The sequence below is a fragment of the Indicator indicator genome, chromosome 10 (assembly GCF_027791375.1).
Source record: "Indicator indicator isolate 239-I01 chromosome 10, UM_Iind_1.1, whole genome shotgun sequence".
Classification (NCBI taxonomy): Eukaryota; Metazoa; Chordata; class Aves; order Piciformes; family Indicatoridae; genus Indicator; species Indicator indicator.
Genome location: NC_072019.1, coordinates 22147432 through 22163009, shown reverse-complemented (window position 1 = coordinate 22163009; position 15578 = coordinate 22147432). Strand labels below are relative to the sequence as shown.

General features: G+C 55.7%; 1 protein-coding gene across 1 annotated transcript; it reads right to left on the bottom strand.

The window, feature by feature from the left end:
• Positions 1-10805: 10805 nt before the first annotated feature.
• On the bottom strand, positions 10806-15057 carry LURAP1 (leucine rich adaptor protein 1). Its single transcript, XM_054384334.1, has 2 exons — positions 14857-15057; positions 10806-11704 (listed from the first exon to the last, which is right to left on the bottom strand). The coding sequence occupies exons 1-2, from the start codon at positions 15055-15057 to the stop codon at positions 11015-11017; spliced, it is 891 nt and encodes a 296-aa protein (XP_054240309.1). The 3' UTR covers positions 10806-11014.
• Between the last annotated feature and the right edge of the window lie 521 nt (positions 15058-15578).

Here is a 15578-nt window from a genome sequence, read left to right as displayed (position 1 = left end):
GGAGAAAGATCCAGGGCTCAGCAAGGAGCTGGGGCAGCAACGTGAGCCAGGGGCTGCCAAAAGGCACTGAAAAGTTACTAGGGGCTAAATCCAGCCCAGTACATTGATGACCTGCCCAGGCCATCACTCCTCCCCTGGCAGCCCATTTTAGCACGTGCATCCTCTAGCTCTGAAGCAGTGGGGTGGCAGCCCCACCTCCCCAGGAAGCCTTCCTCCCCCATGTCCATGGCTAGGCCAGGAACACCGCCTTCCCTCCACCCAGCATTTCCTGAGCAGCAGCAGCTGTACTGGCACACAGCACACCCCTGTTCCCTGAGGCAAGCTGCTGGAGGGGAGGGCAGGGACCCACTTGCAGGAAACTCCAACTCTCAGTGAGGCAAACCAGCCCCTATATGACTGCATGCCTCAGATTCATCTCAGCGTGGCCAGTAGGAGCAGGGAAGTCACTGTTAGGTTAGGTCAACTCTGGTTGGGTCACACCTTGAGTACTGTGTCCAGTTCTGGGCTCCTCAATTTAAGAAGGATATTGAGACACTTGAACATGTCCAGAGAAGGGCAAAGAGGCTGGGGAGAGGTCTGGAGCACAAGCCCTATGAGGAGAGGCTGAGGGAGCTGGGGGTGTTTAGCCTGGAGAAGAGGAGGCTCAGGGGTGACCTCATTGCTGTCTACAACTACCTGAAGGGAGGTTGTAGCCAGGAGGGGGTTGGTCTCTTCTCCCAGGCCACCAGCTCCAGAACAAGAGGACACAGTCTCAAACTGTGTTAGGGGAAGTTTAGGCTCCAGATGAGGAGAAAGTTCTTCACAGAAAGAGTGATCTGCCATTGGAATGTGCTGCCCAGGGAGGTGGTGGAGTCACCATCCCTGGAGGTGTTCAAGAGGGGATTGGATGTGGCACTTGAAGCCATGGTTTAGTTAGTCATGAGGTGCTTGGTGATGGGTTGGACTTGATGATCTCTGAGGTCTTTTCCAACTTTGTTGATTCTATGATCTCCCTCACCACCCCTAAACTAACTGCCACCATGAGGGCTGCTGGCTCTGCACTGGGGTCAGCAGCATGTGCCTGAGCTGACACCTTGTCTGTCTGGGTGCCTTCCTCTTCTCTGCCAGGGCACTGACACCCAAAACTGCCCTTCTCTCTTCCTGCCACTTCTCTCTGCCCAAAGGCAGATCCCCACTTCCCCCTTTTTAAGGGACTTAGGGAACAGTCAAGGTATGAGGGGGGGTGTGTGAGCTTCCAAACCAAGTGGGAAAGGAAGCATCGTGATAGTTTCACTGATATTTTAAGGGCAGCTTTTGCTTGGCTTGGGGTTTTAAACCAGAATTCATCATGTCTCTGTACAGCAGAGTGGAGATATCAGGACCAGTGAGGGGACAACAACGTGCCCTTGTGGCCAAGAAGACTAATGTTATCCTGGGGTGCATTAAGAAGAGTGTCCAGCCAGGCAAGGGAGGTTCTCCTCCCCCTCTACTCTGCCCTGGTGAGATTGCATCTGGAGTAGTGTGTCCAGTTCTGGGCTCCCCAATTCAAGAGAGAGGGAAACACTAATAATAGTCCAGCAGAGGGCCAGGGGATGATTAAGGGACTGAAACACCTGTCTTATGAAGAAAGGCTGGGAGACCTGGGTCTGTTTAACTTGGAGAAGAGAAGAGAGAGAGGAGATATTATTAATGTTTGTAAATATCTGAAGGGTGGCTGTCAAGAAGAAGGGGACAGTGTCTTTTCAGTGGTCCCCTGTGATAGGATGAGGGGCAACAGGTATGAGCTGGAACCCAGGAAGTCCCACCTCAACATTAGGAAAACCTTTACTGTGAGGATGATAGAACACTGCCCAAAGACATTGTGGTCTCCTTCTCTTGAGACTTTCAAACCCACCTGGATGTGTTCCTGTGTTGCCTGCCCTAGGTGATCCTGCTTTGTCAGGGGAGTTAGACCAGATGATCTCCACAAGTCCCTTCCAGCCCCTACCATTCTATGATTCTATCAATGAACTTGGTCCCAATGCCTCTTCCTTATGAAGATCCCTTTGACCTCCACATCTTTACTGGACTTTAAAAAAAAAGTCTGTATTGATGGTCTAGAGAATCCACCCCAGGAAAAGGCAAGTGGTCAGGGCTTTTGCCTCTGCATTCAGGGAGATGAGCCCTGCTTTTCCCAGCCCAAAGTACCCAGCACACCCCCAATAGCAGGGGCCAGAGCACCATTTTCCCCTTCTGAAAGTGGTTAGGAAAAATGGATGTGGTTTCAACCTCCTGCTCTGATGGCTTTTAATAAGAGCCATTACCAATAGTGCCACCTGGGGCTTTGTCAGCTTTGCAGCAAGCAAAGGCTGTATTGACAGTATCACAAACCTCCCCCAAGTAAGTTCCCATTTCCAGTCAGACACACCATAGCTGCCACCATCTTTTTCTTCCATTTTTTTGACCCAGGGTTTGAAAGGTGGCTGTTCTGGGAGCTGCCTGCTGGCTCCTGCACTGGGGCTGTCAAGGGGAGCCAGGCAGCAATGCCGTGGCAGTGCAGGGAGATGCTGGGGAGTGATCCCAGGTCTGTTCCCTGGGAGTAGGCTGCAGTGCCAGGGCTGCCTGTGGCGTGGGGAAAATGGGAAGGTCCAGGTTCCTGGGGGACAGGAGATTCAGGAAATTTTATGGGGGAGCAGAGTTGTTTTCCTTGCTCCTCTGCCTTTTCAACATCTAGAGGCTGGACATTGGGGTGATCCAGGTCCTCCTAGCCACTGCTGTAGAGGGATGGTGAGACCATGTGTCTGGTACTGGCACTGTTCTCAAAAGGATTGGTCCCTGCCATGGGGACATGCCACTCACAGGGCATGAATGGTACCCCCATGGCTGCAGCAACAGCCCCAGTGGCTCCTCTGCTTTGGGAATGCAATGCCCACCAGCTGCTGGAAAGAAGGTGAGATCTTCCCTGAGGATGGAGGCTGCCACCTCCACTCCAGATGGGTTCTTGCTCCCTTCATGAGTTATCTTGGGTGCCACACAATATGGTTTCTCCTACACCACGCAGCAGCTCACACCCAGGGCCAGTGTGGCTGTCACCCACTCTAGGCCACCGTCCTCCAAGCAGAAGAAAGGAACCAAGCTCCCTCCTGTGGCCACCTGCACTGGGGTTCACCAGGCTGCTGAAGGCTGGTTAAAGACCTGGTGAGGCAGTGCCCTCCACTCCCCTCCTGGGGGACAGAACTTTGAAGCCTCTCTCTTGCAGGGATGCACAGCACCAAGGGGGCTTGGTGCTGTGTCCATCCCCTGGATTCACCCAGCCCCCAGGTAATGTTATGGCAGTGTGCCTGGGGAAGGAAACCACTGACCATCTACCTGAGCTGCAGGGTCATGCCTGCCAGGAACCAGGCTGGCACTGGGGCTATGCAGGACCCCTTGGCTGTAGCTGCTTTCTCTACTAACCCCTCTGGAACCTGCTGCATGCAGGGGGAGAACTGCAGAGGACAGCAGTTTCCCACACCACCTTCCTTCACATTCTGCCACCCCTGCCTCCTTGCCATCATCTGGCACCTGCCTTCCATCTAATTTGTCCCCAGACATGTCACCAGGCTTTACACTAGTGTCTTGCTCTGAGGACACTTGTGAGCCTGTCAGAGCCCCAAGAAGCCATGAAGCCATTTTGCCTCCAGACACTGGAAGCTTAGGGTGGCTTTTGGCTGAAAGCAGCTCCTGTCCCTCCAAGAAATCAGTGGCTTTTAGTCCAGCCACCCACTCCTGCAGCTGGCTACAGCACCCTCACAGGACCTCTGAAGTGAAGTGTCAGGACAGGATGACACGGACAAGCAAGGCTGCAAGGATGGGAAAGGGAGAGCTGTTTGTGGGCCAGTAAAAATGGTACAGCAACCTCACCTGCTCTTCTCACCCACTAGGACCCCTGATCTGGACTGTCACCACTAGCCCTTTCCTTTGCCCCCACATCTTCTGAGCCAGGGACGAGGGTCTGGCCATCCAATATCAGAGGCCCATGGGAAGAGGTGCTGAGGATGCTTTACCCAAGAGGTTTAGGGAGTGCTGAGGGGGCAGGGGGCTAATGAGGGTATCAGGCTGCTCTGACTGCTCCCTGCACCTCTTCCGTGCAGGAGGTTGCTCTTTAAGTCCTTCTTTCCTCTCCTAAGCGCCTTAGGGAGCCAGAGTGAGAGATGCTGCTGCTTTTTATAGTAGCTGTAATTCCTGGTGCTCACATCACATGTGCCCTCCCTCCCTGAGGCCAAGGGCTGAGCTTCCCAAACGGGGGCTGCTGCCCAAAAACTGCTTCAAACGCCTTCCGTTTCCAGCATCACCTCTCTCCCAGGGCACAGATCCTGGCTGGGGCTGGTTCTGAGATCAAAAGCCCTTTGCAGAAGGCATTGGAGGGCCACGAGTGTTGCACTCACTTCCCACTCACAGCACTCTGCCAAGGGACAGACAGATGCATGAACAAGCATCAGAGCAAACACCCAGCATCCCCACTCTGCTCTGAGGCTCATGGAGCTGGAACCAAGCCTACTGCGCAGCCAGGAGAAAGGCCCTGAGAGCAGGAGGAGCTGAGGGAAGCTGAGGGGTTCTTTCCTTTCTAATCTCCTCCACCTTTAACAACTGGGAAACTGAGGCAGAGAGGGAGCAGGAAGGAGGCAGAGCTCTCATGGCCCTGCAGTACAGGAGCGGAGCCCTTTGCAGGGCAGCTGATGAAGCTCCACCCCAAGATGTGAGCTTCAGTGTTCCATCTGGGTGGTTCTGGTGCTGGGTGCTGGTTCCCTTCACCCTGTGCTTGTAAAACCAGGGATGGTATTTGAGCAACACAGGTTTCATCCCTGAGGAGAAGGGATGGGGTGGGGTGGGAGTGCCTGCCAGAAGCATATTCCACCTCCCGTTCCTGTGCTGGTGGTCAGTGCTGTCGCCCTACCCAGTCCCCCACTACAGCCATGTGTGGAGGACAGCAAGCACTGCAGCTGGCAGGGGACACCCCTCTCCAGTGCTGCTCCCCATTCATCTCCACTGGTGTCCCCAGTGAGGATGTATCCTGACAACCCCCTGAGAGGTGGCTGTGCAGCATGAGGCCATCAGCCCTGGCCAGGCGGTGTCCCTGCTGGCTGCCATGTGACTTCTTTAAGCAGCTCCACTTCTACTTCTCTGCTGCCACAAGTCCCCCTGACTTTGCACCCTGAAAGGGTGAACTCAACACAACGTTTAGCCTTTTACCATTTCTGTTTCACCGCCCACTGCAGATGCAATTTTCTCCAGCACTCCAGGACCAGAGGAGTCTCATGGGAGAGGACAGCATGGAAAATCCTGCCTAAAACCATTCTGACCCTGCGTGCATCACTTTCCTGCTCCTGCAGGCATGGCCCCTGTCTCCCACACCCTCTTGGCAACACGTTTACTGTAATCCTCACTTTAAACACCCTCCAGGGAAAAACAAACAAACAAACAAACCAAAACACACAAAAAAACCACCCCACGCCAGGGGGGTTCTTCTAGGTCAGGATGCTCTAAGACAATAAAAGCAGATTAATTTCTCAGAGAGCAATTCAGATTTTTCTACCCCTCCCTGCTGGGGACTGAAGCAGGGTCAGGAGGCAGGAGCAGGAGCACACCCCTCTCCTGGGCACATGCAGCTTTTGGTGTCACCCTTGGGGGTGGCATTGAGTGGGGATGACCCCAGGTCCTATCCCTGCGTGCAAGGCAGGGGAAACCCTTGCCAACTGATGAGCCACAGAAGTGGGAAGGAAAAGGTGGCACATCAGGGACCATGATGGGCCAGGGTGGGTGCCCACCACCCAGGGAGGAGGAAGGGGATTGCTGTGCCACTGCTTCCTCCTGGCACCCTGGATGGGCTGGAAGGCAGGCACAGGAAGGGAACACAGCCCTGAGCATGTTGTAGTTACCCACCCATGCCCACACACCCACAAGGCCTTGAGCAGTCACGCTTGTTTTTCACTCCCAAAGCGTGCTGGGAAGCTCTAAAGCCAGAGGATTAGTGTCCAAAGCAAAGACCTGGCCCGCTGCCCGTCCAGGCAGGGAACAGCCTGGGGAGGCGTTTCCTAAAGGCTCAGTTTGCTCCTGGCTCAGGTTCCAGATTTGTCCCCATGTTCACCAGCCTAAGAGTCATTCAGCCCCTGAGGAGAGCAGGCTCCTGGTGGGGGGAACCTCTCAGCGGGAAGCTGAAGGGGGTCCCACAGGAGGGAGGAGGCAGGAGGTGACCATGAGATTCCCACTTGGTGCCTGAGCTGCCCTGGGCAGTTGGAGCATTCCCTGCTCCAGTGTGACTTCTCCAGTGTGCAGTAGAGGTTGAGCACATGCGGCAAGACCACACTTTGGAAGATGGGCACCGGCTGACATCTCTCTCCCTTCTCCTTGGCTACCTCTTAGCATAAAACCTGTAGGAGGTTTCTGCCTTCCTGGAACTCTGGGGCAGTGGGAAGCAAAAGCTGAAAAGTGGGTGGAAACTCAGGACACAGGAACAGCCCTCCACTGGGCTGGTTTAACCCCATACTGGGGAGGTCCTGGGCAGGGCATGGGGAGCAGGCTGAGTGCGAGTTGCTGGCCACAGTTGAATGATGGGGTCATCCTGTATGCCAGGACCCCCAGGACAAAGACTGAATGCCATCCTGAACTGGAGGTGGTTTCAGCATCACTGGGCTCTTCCTGGGGATCACCACTTTGCTCTGACCTGAACCAACACTTCAGCCTTGCCCAACAAACCATCTCAGCTGCCAAAAAACAAAGGGCACACTGAGGCTTAGGAGCATGACCAGCCCAATTTGTCTGCCTCTCCTGCCCCAGCAGGTCAGGCGGTACAAGCCCAGGGTTCTGCTCATAGCAATAAGGCTTACAGAGAACTATGGTGTGCATGGGTCTGCTATTTCTCCAGAGCTTGCCACTGCCTCTGGTGTTACTGGGCCACTTCATTGCACTGCTCTGGCTCAAAACTTTCTCTCGAGGAGTCTGATTCACAGGCAGATCAGGAACCTGCACAGGAACCTGTGCTCAGGCTGGGGAAATAGGCAGAGAGAACACTGTCAGCCCTGGGTTGGGCTTACTTCATCTGGACCTTTTCTTATTTTTTCACCTCAGAGCAGCAGGTTCCAGAGGAAACACTGTGGCAGGGAGGTCTGAGACAAGCTGGTGCTTGTGCATGGCCCTGTATTAGAGCAGCCCCGATACAGAGAGTCTGCCTCCCAGCATCTGATCCCTGAACCATGCAGAGGGAATGGCACAAGGGACAACAACGAGCACCACCCCTACTCCCAGCACCAAGGAGGTGATTGTGCCAGGATCCAGCCCTGCAGGCTGCATCTAGACATCCCCTGTACCTGCTCCCCAGGCCACCCCACAGTGACACAGCCCATGCAGCAAGCCCACTGGGATGTTTGGGGGCCACTGGGCTGCCAGACCAAAGGCCACAGTGGTTGGCACAGAGCCTGGATGCCACCTCCCTTCTGACCATGGAGGCCAGCCTCTTCTCTCCTGGGAAAAGGTTATTTTCACGCCACCTCCCCATAGGAAGAAACATAAATTGCTTAAGTGGCTGCAGTGCTCAGGGGACAGGCCCTTTTAGAGCTGAGCTGCACACAGGGAGGGGAAAGCCCAGGGGACTTTTTAATAACTAGCAAGGGGAGCTATTAAAGCATTTTACTGCCTCATAAAGGCAGTCTAATCTCTGTGTGTATCTTTAAAAAAAAAAAAAAAAGGCTTGCTGGTGGTTTTATTGTAAGAGAGGTGCGTGTTTTCTGGCACCAGCTGGAATCCTGCCTGCTTTATTTGCTTTTTGCTTACCTGATACCAGCACTGAACAGCCCAAGAACAGCCCAAGGGCAGCAACAGGCAGGGCCAGGCAGAGCACTCCTCCCCCAGCAGCTGCAAGGATAGGTTGCAGATCTGCATTGTGGGCCACTTCCCACCCACGGGTGCAGTGCAGAAAGGAGGTCACCAGGGCTGGTTTGGGGCACGTTGGCTCTGCGCGTGCCTCGGCCAAGCCCGGAGGTGGGTGACCCTGCATCCAGGCAGCCGAGACAGGGCAGGTGAAGGCAGGAAAACTGGATGTCTCATCCACCCCTCCAGCTCCAAGGACTGAGATTTGGGAGAATCCCAGATTTTTGGGCTGTGAGAAATGTAGGCTCCTCAGCTGAAAAGTCCATGCCCAGAGGATCCCCAGCAAAGGTTCATCTGCCGTGATACAGAGCAGTCCGATCGCTGGGGTCTAGGTCTGGAAGAGGAATTTTGTTTCTAAGGCTTCTTCACTTGATTTTGGTTTTTGCCTAAGCCCAGCAGAAAATGGGGAAATCCTGCCGAGTCTTGCTGGCTCCAGCATCCACCTCTCCATCTGCAAAAGCTCAGTTTCAAAGCCAGGAGCCGGAACGGATGCTGAGGCCGGGACGGATGGCAGGGCTGGATAAGTTGCTTGGGTTTGCTTTGGAAAGGCTGATGTTTGCATGAGCACTGGCTCCAGTGCTTTTAAAGGGACCCACCCAGGAGCAAATCCCAACAGCCTGAAATCAGAGCTGCGTCTGCTCCCGCCCCCGGCTGGGCTGGAGAAATCTCTGTCCTACACCCAGACCCCTGGCATGTCCTGGGTGGAGAAGGCCCCAGGAGCCAAAGCTACAGCTGCAGAACAAGGGAAGCAAATGGAGAGCCCAGCACAACTAATGGGGCTGGCAAACTCCTAGAAAGATCTTCCTTGAAAATTTTGGGCAGGAAGGGTGAAGCTGCCATTTGTAGTTGGAGACAGCTAAGCTCAGTATCTCCCAGGGATCCAGTCTCATCAGCATCCTTGTTCCCAGCAGACTTGCTCTGCTACCTGACTGTTTCAGGAAGCATGACTTTATGTGTCACCACCCTGATGTGACAAGGGACAGGTCCCTGAACACATGGTTTGTGCCTGATTCAGGACTGGGGCTAAACTGCTGTGTCTGCAGAGCTGCCAGCAGCCCCAGGGAGTTTCAGCCCAGAGCCTCAGCCCTTCCCCTAGAAACCCCATAAGCTCAGCAAAGCACCAACCATTTGGCCTGGGAGAAATGCTACCATTTATTAAGCCAGCTTTTTTTTTCTGCTGAGAATTATTTTAACAGTGCTGGAGGCCTTACCCTGTCACCCCCAGGGACCCTCAGCTGATTGACTGCATGCAGAACTAGCAAGAAAGCAGGGGACAGCCAGCCTTGGGGGACATGGTGGCTCAGCAGCAGCAGTGGAGCTATGCAGGGAGCCACAAGCTGCTCACAGGCAACAGTAAGCCAAGCACAGCTGCTCTGGGGCAGCTAGGTGAGATGCTCATGTAGGGCAACCCAGTCCTCCTTTGTTGGGATTCCAAGTCCTTGCAGATGTGGTCTCTAGGGAAGTCTGAAGGTTGTTCTGCTCTCCATGTCCATCCAGGATGCTCTGAAGATCTGCAGGGGGAAGGAGAGTGCTCGGGGGTCTCAGCACAGAAGGTAGTTTCCACTGAGCTTGCTGCTTCAGAGGCACAATTTGAACCTGTTGTGCAGTCAACCACCTTCCTAACCATGGTAAGCTCTTATCTCACAACTAGAAATAGTTACAGTCAAGTCTTTCCTCTCTCCTGGCTTCTCATTGACATTAAGAGATGTTAACCTCATTCCCACCACCCAGCAAGTAAAGAGCCAGCCTGCAGCCCATGCTGGCAGGGGATCACAGCACTGTGGCAGGAGAAAAGCTGTCACAGCACTCAGCCAGGGAGAGATACACCGATGGGTTGTGAAGCCAGGACCCTCCAGGTGAGTCCATGCATGTGGAAGAGCCCCTCTCCTTGAAGCAGGGGGCTACAGAATGCTCAGGTCCTTTCCTGCATTGTCTGGTGAAGGCAGCAGGTCCTGCCCAAGCTCTCATCCAGCTCCAGCTGCAAGCCATGCTCTACAAGCCATCAAGGAGTGTGCTGGGAGATATGGTGGATGGATAGTAAAAGGCACAGGCAGAAGCCAAGGCTGAAAGTACAGAGAAGATGTCTCCAGGGCAGGGTCACTCCAAATCCACTCTGGCAGAGGAGCCTCACATTTCTGGTTGCTGGTAGAGGGCAGAGATCCGGTGCCATACATCACACAGATGGAGAATCCTGGCTGCCACTCCTGTCACACTGTATCAGGGGAAAGCAGGAGCCTTTTGGAGATTGAGCCCCATGGGTTCTGCCAGGCTTCCCACATGCTGCTACATCCCAGGGTTTCTGCAAGACTTGGTCCTGAGGTGGAAGGCTGTCTAGAAACAAACTGGGACAACTGGATCACTGTCTCCCATCCAGTACTTTGCCCTTCTTGTGTAATCACACTAGAAAGGGAAGCTTGTACCACTGTCCTTCCATTGTAGGGCACAAAGTCATCCAGCCCAAGGGGAGCAGCTATAGTGACAGTCCTGATGGCTCTTCAGGTCAGCATCACAGAGGCAGAGATCCACCCACACAGGAGGAGGGGTTAGCATCTGTCATGTGCTGTGACCAAGCCCCAGGTGCCCCAGGTCAGCTCTGCTCTGAGCAGACACTGGCCTTGAAGATGACAATGGAAATGAGCACATCCAACAGGGATGCCCTGCTGATGGTCCTGCCCTCACCTCACATGCTGGTGCCACTGAGCTGTGGTGCTTGTGAGCACCTCCTGTCTTCTCTGCATAGCCAATTTGGGGGAAACATCCTCAGCTTTTGCAGATAGGATGCTGAGGATTAGAAGGGAGAGGTCCCAGGAGTCTCACTGTCCTGGGTTTCCTGATCAACTCTTCCCTGCCACCAACATCAACGAGAACAGAGTGACCAGCCACTACCTACAAGCACCATCCCAGAGCAAAGGACTAATTTATGGGGACTACCTCATCCCACCTCTTCCAGAAATTTACCACAGGGTAGGCACCCCATCCTTTAGGGCTGCATCACCAAACACTGCTGGGGAGCTGAGAGGAACAGCACAAGCACAACACCATCAAGCCAGGCGGTCCCCTCCTCTCCAGCCTCCCCAACTTTCCCAAGCAGAGACAAATGAAGAAGACCAGGCCAGTTGGAAGAACTGGACTGGGAAGGCAAAGCCACGAGCTACAAGAACGTAACATCATCCTGAGACTGGAGCCAGCGCCAGTGGGCATCGTACTCCATGTGTAGTTTGCTGTTGAGTTTGCAGTTCTCAAGGTCAGCCTCGGCTTTTCGAGCCTTCCCACCTGAGTTCCCCTTCCCCACCCTCTCCCCAGCCCCTGAAGGCAATTTGATGTCTCTGCATGGTTCCAGAGAGGAGGGATGTTCATCCAAATACCCGTTGGCCACCTGGGGCTCCTTAGCAAAGGGGTCATCCTGGGGCAGCCCCGGCAGGGAGAGGTCTATGTGGGGCCATTCATGCTCTGCTTTGCCCTTCTCTTGCTTTGCGAGACCCCTTTCAGGGTCAATCCTGACCCAATCCTGCTCCGCCCTGATCAGGACCCTGCCTGGTGTGGAGGCAGTGGCGGTTTCAGAGGCGTTTTGGGAATACTCATCCATGTCATCAGCCAAGGTGTCTAGGTAGCTACCGACAGAGATGCTGTCCAGCCTGTCGTTGGGGTCCTGCAGGCTGTCCCAGCTGCCCCGCCGCGAGGCCTCCTGGCTCTCCACCAGGCTGTACTGGCTGCTGGCCAGGCTGCTGCAGCGGCTGGTCAGAGTGCTCCTCTCTTCCAGCAGCCACTTCACCGCCTCGATGCCCTCGTTCACCACCACCAGCTGCTGCAGGATCTTCACGTCAACTGCTCGCAAGTAGGCCTGGTGGGAAGACAGAGAGAAGGGTTTTTTGAGGGGGGCCAAGATAACCCTGGTGGCCAAGGGACCCAAGTCCCAGCAGATCCCAGCAGGAGTGTCACCATGGTGGTTGCAGGTCTCCCTAGCTGCCTGATGAACAGCACAGCACGTGGGAACATCCAGCAGGCAACCATCCCAGGGGACCCTTTCCAAGACCTGGCAATACAACCATCAGAACCAATGACTTATGGCACCCACCAGCCACCAACTCCCCAGGGAAAATAAATCTAGAAGACTGGCGACAGGGGTAAGCAAGGACCTGGAGACACTGGGTGCAGAACTGAGCCCAGAGCATCCCCCAAGCTCCGAGAGGTTGATGGCAGGGCAAGAGGACCAGGTAGGGGCACTGTTCAGGGCAAGGGTCTGTTTGGCCCATCAGCATCTCCCTGGTCTGTTTCAGTCAGGTCCCTTCATGCAGTTACTTTCCTGCTTCAAGGGTCTAATCCAAGCCTGATGACAACACGACATGTCAGAATTTTGAGCCTGAGACACCAATCACTCCCAAAAGAGGGGAGGGTGATTCAGGGGACAGATATTGATGATTGTACCACGTTCCTTGCTGACTCCTACCCCTCTGAGCCTGGGGAAGTTCTTTGCAAACCTTGAGTTGCTGCAGAAACATCTGTTTTCCTAACGGGAAGCCCTGCATGCCAAGACATTCCTGTCTGTGTGATACTGGCCGCTGAAAGCCACTGGATTTCCCCTGCGCAGGATGCAAATATTTTGCCAGGAAAGGGAATAAGGCAGCTGTGGAGGGGGAGAGGGAGAGAAACCTATTGTAGGACAGGTACAGGCAGCCTGGAAGCTGTGTATGCCCATGGGCTTGTTCACAAACACACCCCATCCCCAGCACTGGCAAGCTGTGATGGAAATCCATGCAGTCCCCTGGGATCACTCCTAAGCACAGCACTAGGTCCCCAGCATCCGGTGCCCTCAGAGTCAGCCGCCTGCCCATGAGTGACCCTCTGGTCTCTTGAGACCCCTGTCTCCAGTCTCACAGCAAGCACAGCAGCAAAAGCATTTGAGGAACGAGCCTGGGAAAACTCTGGCTGGGTTTTAGCATGTGACACTTCTCAGTCCAGAGGACACGAAAAAAAGAGGCAAAGCAATCCAACAGCAACCCCACGCCCCCCTCCCCTTGCTCCTCAAGCTGGATTTAAATAAATAATAGCAGTGATGTGCCTGGATTGGAGCAGGAGCCAGCTTTGAAGTGCAGAAACTTCCTTTCTAGGCAAGTTATTTCAAAAACTGCCTACAATGGACTTTTCTGCACACGCTGCTAAAGCATCTGGCCTTGGCAGGGAGAAGATGCAGGAGGAGGAAGGCTGGAAAGCTCTGATGGGGAGGTTCCCCATTTTTCTCTGCTTCATGCAACTGTGGCTTTCAGAGATGCCATGGGAGCAAAGAGGGAGAAAGCACTCCCCACTTCCCATATCATTTGCTGCGAAGAGTTGTCTGTTGATTTGCTGCTTTTTCTGGCCAGCCTGACCCCACTTCTCCAGCAAGGTAAGGCTAGCATGGGAGAGAGCCTAGGTCCAGCCACTCTCTGTATTTCTCCAGATGTGGTGGTGATGGATCTGGTCCAGTCAGTTAGTACCAATCTCATACCAACAACAGCCAAACTGTGGTCTGTCACACTCCTCCTCACGTTCTCTTAGGGGCAGGCAGGGGTAGAGAGCATCCTCCAGGGAGAATAGATTCCCTGCTCCCCTCCCCAGCATGCAAGAAACCTGCAGGCACCTTCTCCCTTCAATACATCTAGCCCCATGGATAAAACATCTTCCTCAGACAGAGGCAAGAATGGGAATTTGCCATCTTCTCTCACTGCCCATTCCTCAGAGCTTCAACTCTGAGATTTGGTTCGCTGGTGTCTGCTTGGGGGATTCAAATTTTGGGTTCTGTTCATGGGGATGGGGAGATAGGGGGAGCCCTGGGCTGGGTTTTGGGCACACAGGTGCCATTGCCAGGCTTCTACCCTAGGTGAGAGATGTCCTTGCTTCTCCATCAAGCCAGCAAGAAGAGCCAAAAATAAATAAGAAAAAGCCTTTGTCGGCTGAGGTTAATAACACATGGCTAAGGCCAGGCCTTGCAGAGCATGGGATGACCCTGCCTGCACCTGGGCAGGGCAAACACCACTGCTGCTTCCTCCTCCTTCTCCTCTGAGCAACCCAGGACCTTTCTACTCGGATCAGAGGGCAGCCTGGAAGCTGGGGCAGAGGGAGGATGAAAGTGGAAGAACGATGAAAGCTTTTACTTGGATGGGGAATACCAGTTTGGCAAAGGCATGGGTGCAGAGCACTCCAGCCCCCCAGGTGGCAGGCGGGGGTGTCAGTATATTTAGGCTGTTTCCCTATGGAAACCACTCTCGTTGCCTCCCGCTCCAGTGTGTGCGTGGGAGCGTCCCTTCCCCCCAGCAGCACTTGAACCCATTGCCCAATCTCGCCACGTTTCCCGCAGGCGCAGGCATCATCGGGATCCACAAAAAGAAGGAGGCAAGAAAGCTGCCACCGGCACTCCCACGGTTCTAGGGAAAGGCTGCCACCAGAGCCCAACCCTTCACTAGTCACTGGAGAAGCCTCATAAGGAAGTGAACCCCGGGAAAATTCCCAGTGATGTTTGTGCCTTGTCACCCAGGGGTGACTCCCTGTACGGGGCGGGAGGGGAGACGGGGACAGGGACCCGCCAGCATGCCCTTGGTGAAGGTCCCCGCCCTAAATCCTGATCCCTGAGACACTCGGTCTCTGCCGGAGCCAGCGCCTGAGGAGCTCGTGGAGTGAGGGAGGAAGGACAGAAGTGAATAGAAAGGTCCGTGGGACCTCGGGGGCGGGATGCTCCCCGGGCCGGGAAGCAGAAGACCAGAGGAGTGGGGGCCATGTGTTGGGGGCTGTTAACTCAGACAGGAAAGAGCGAAAGGTGGCAGGGTCCCCAAAATGCAGGCAAAACGCGGGTCATTATTAGGGGACCGTAACCCCAGGGTGGGCAGGCAGTTACCTGGGGGGATGTAGCTACCGTTGGAGGGGAAACACGGACAGTTACGGGGGGCATGCAGTTATTGAGAGGGTCAGCGGGCAGTTACGGAGGGTGTCAAGCAATGCTCTCGGTGCGGCGGGACTCACCAGCTCTAGGCGGAGCGCCCGGAGGCGGTCGGCGAGCGGCAGGCGGGCACCGCGGGCCGGTGCTGGTGGCGGTGCTGTCGCCGGCGGTGCGGGGGCAGTCTCGGCCCGCAGCCCCCGCAGCAGCCCGGCGGGCGGCCGCCGTCCCACCTTGCCGACCAGTTCCCGCAGGTCGGCGGGCAGCGCCTCCCCACCGACCTCCATGCGGGTGGGGCGGCAGCGCCGCGCGGGGCGGTGGCCGCGCTGTCACCCTGCACCGAACCCCGGCCCCGCCCCGGGCCCGCCCCCCCGCCTCCACCTGCCCGCTCACCAGCAAGGTCCGCCGGGGAGCGCAGAGCGGCGCCGGGGGTGGGGATGGCCTTGGCCCCGCCCCTCGCGGCGTCTCTGCGGCGCCGGAAGCGGCGCGGTTCCGCTGGCGTTGAGGGTTTGCGGGGCGGCCGCCGCACCGGCACCGCTGATCCGGGCCCTGCCCAGCCCAGCCTCTGCTCGCTCCGCCTTAGCTTCACCGCGCGGACCGTGAGTAGCGCGGCCGGCACACGCTCTCCGGGCCGCACCGTCCGGCTTCCCGCCCACCCCCCGGGCTCTCCGCTGTCGCGAAGAGCCTGAGCACGCCCAATCCTCCGCTGCTGCTACGGGGGGGCCGCTGCTCCTTTTTGCCTCCATCCGTGGACGCCTGTCTCTCCTTTCCCCCTCCAGCGTGGAGCGTCTCAGTTGCCTTCGCAACC

Bases quoted from the DNA above. Each gene is read 5' to 3' on its own strand.
- LURAP1 (XM_054384334.1), bottom strand. From the start codon at position 15,057: ATGGAGGTCGGTGGGGAGGCGCTGCCCGCCGACCTGCGGGAACTGGTC. The intron at 11,705-14,856 runs GTGAGTCCCGCC...TCTTCCCACCAG, and splicing joins GGGCGCTCCGCCTAGAGCTG to GCCTACTTGCGAGCAGTTGA.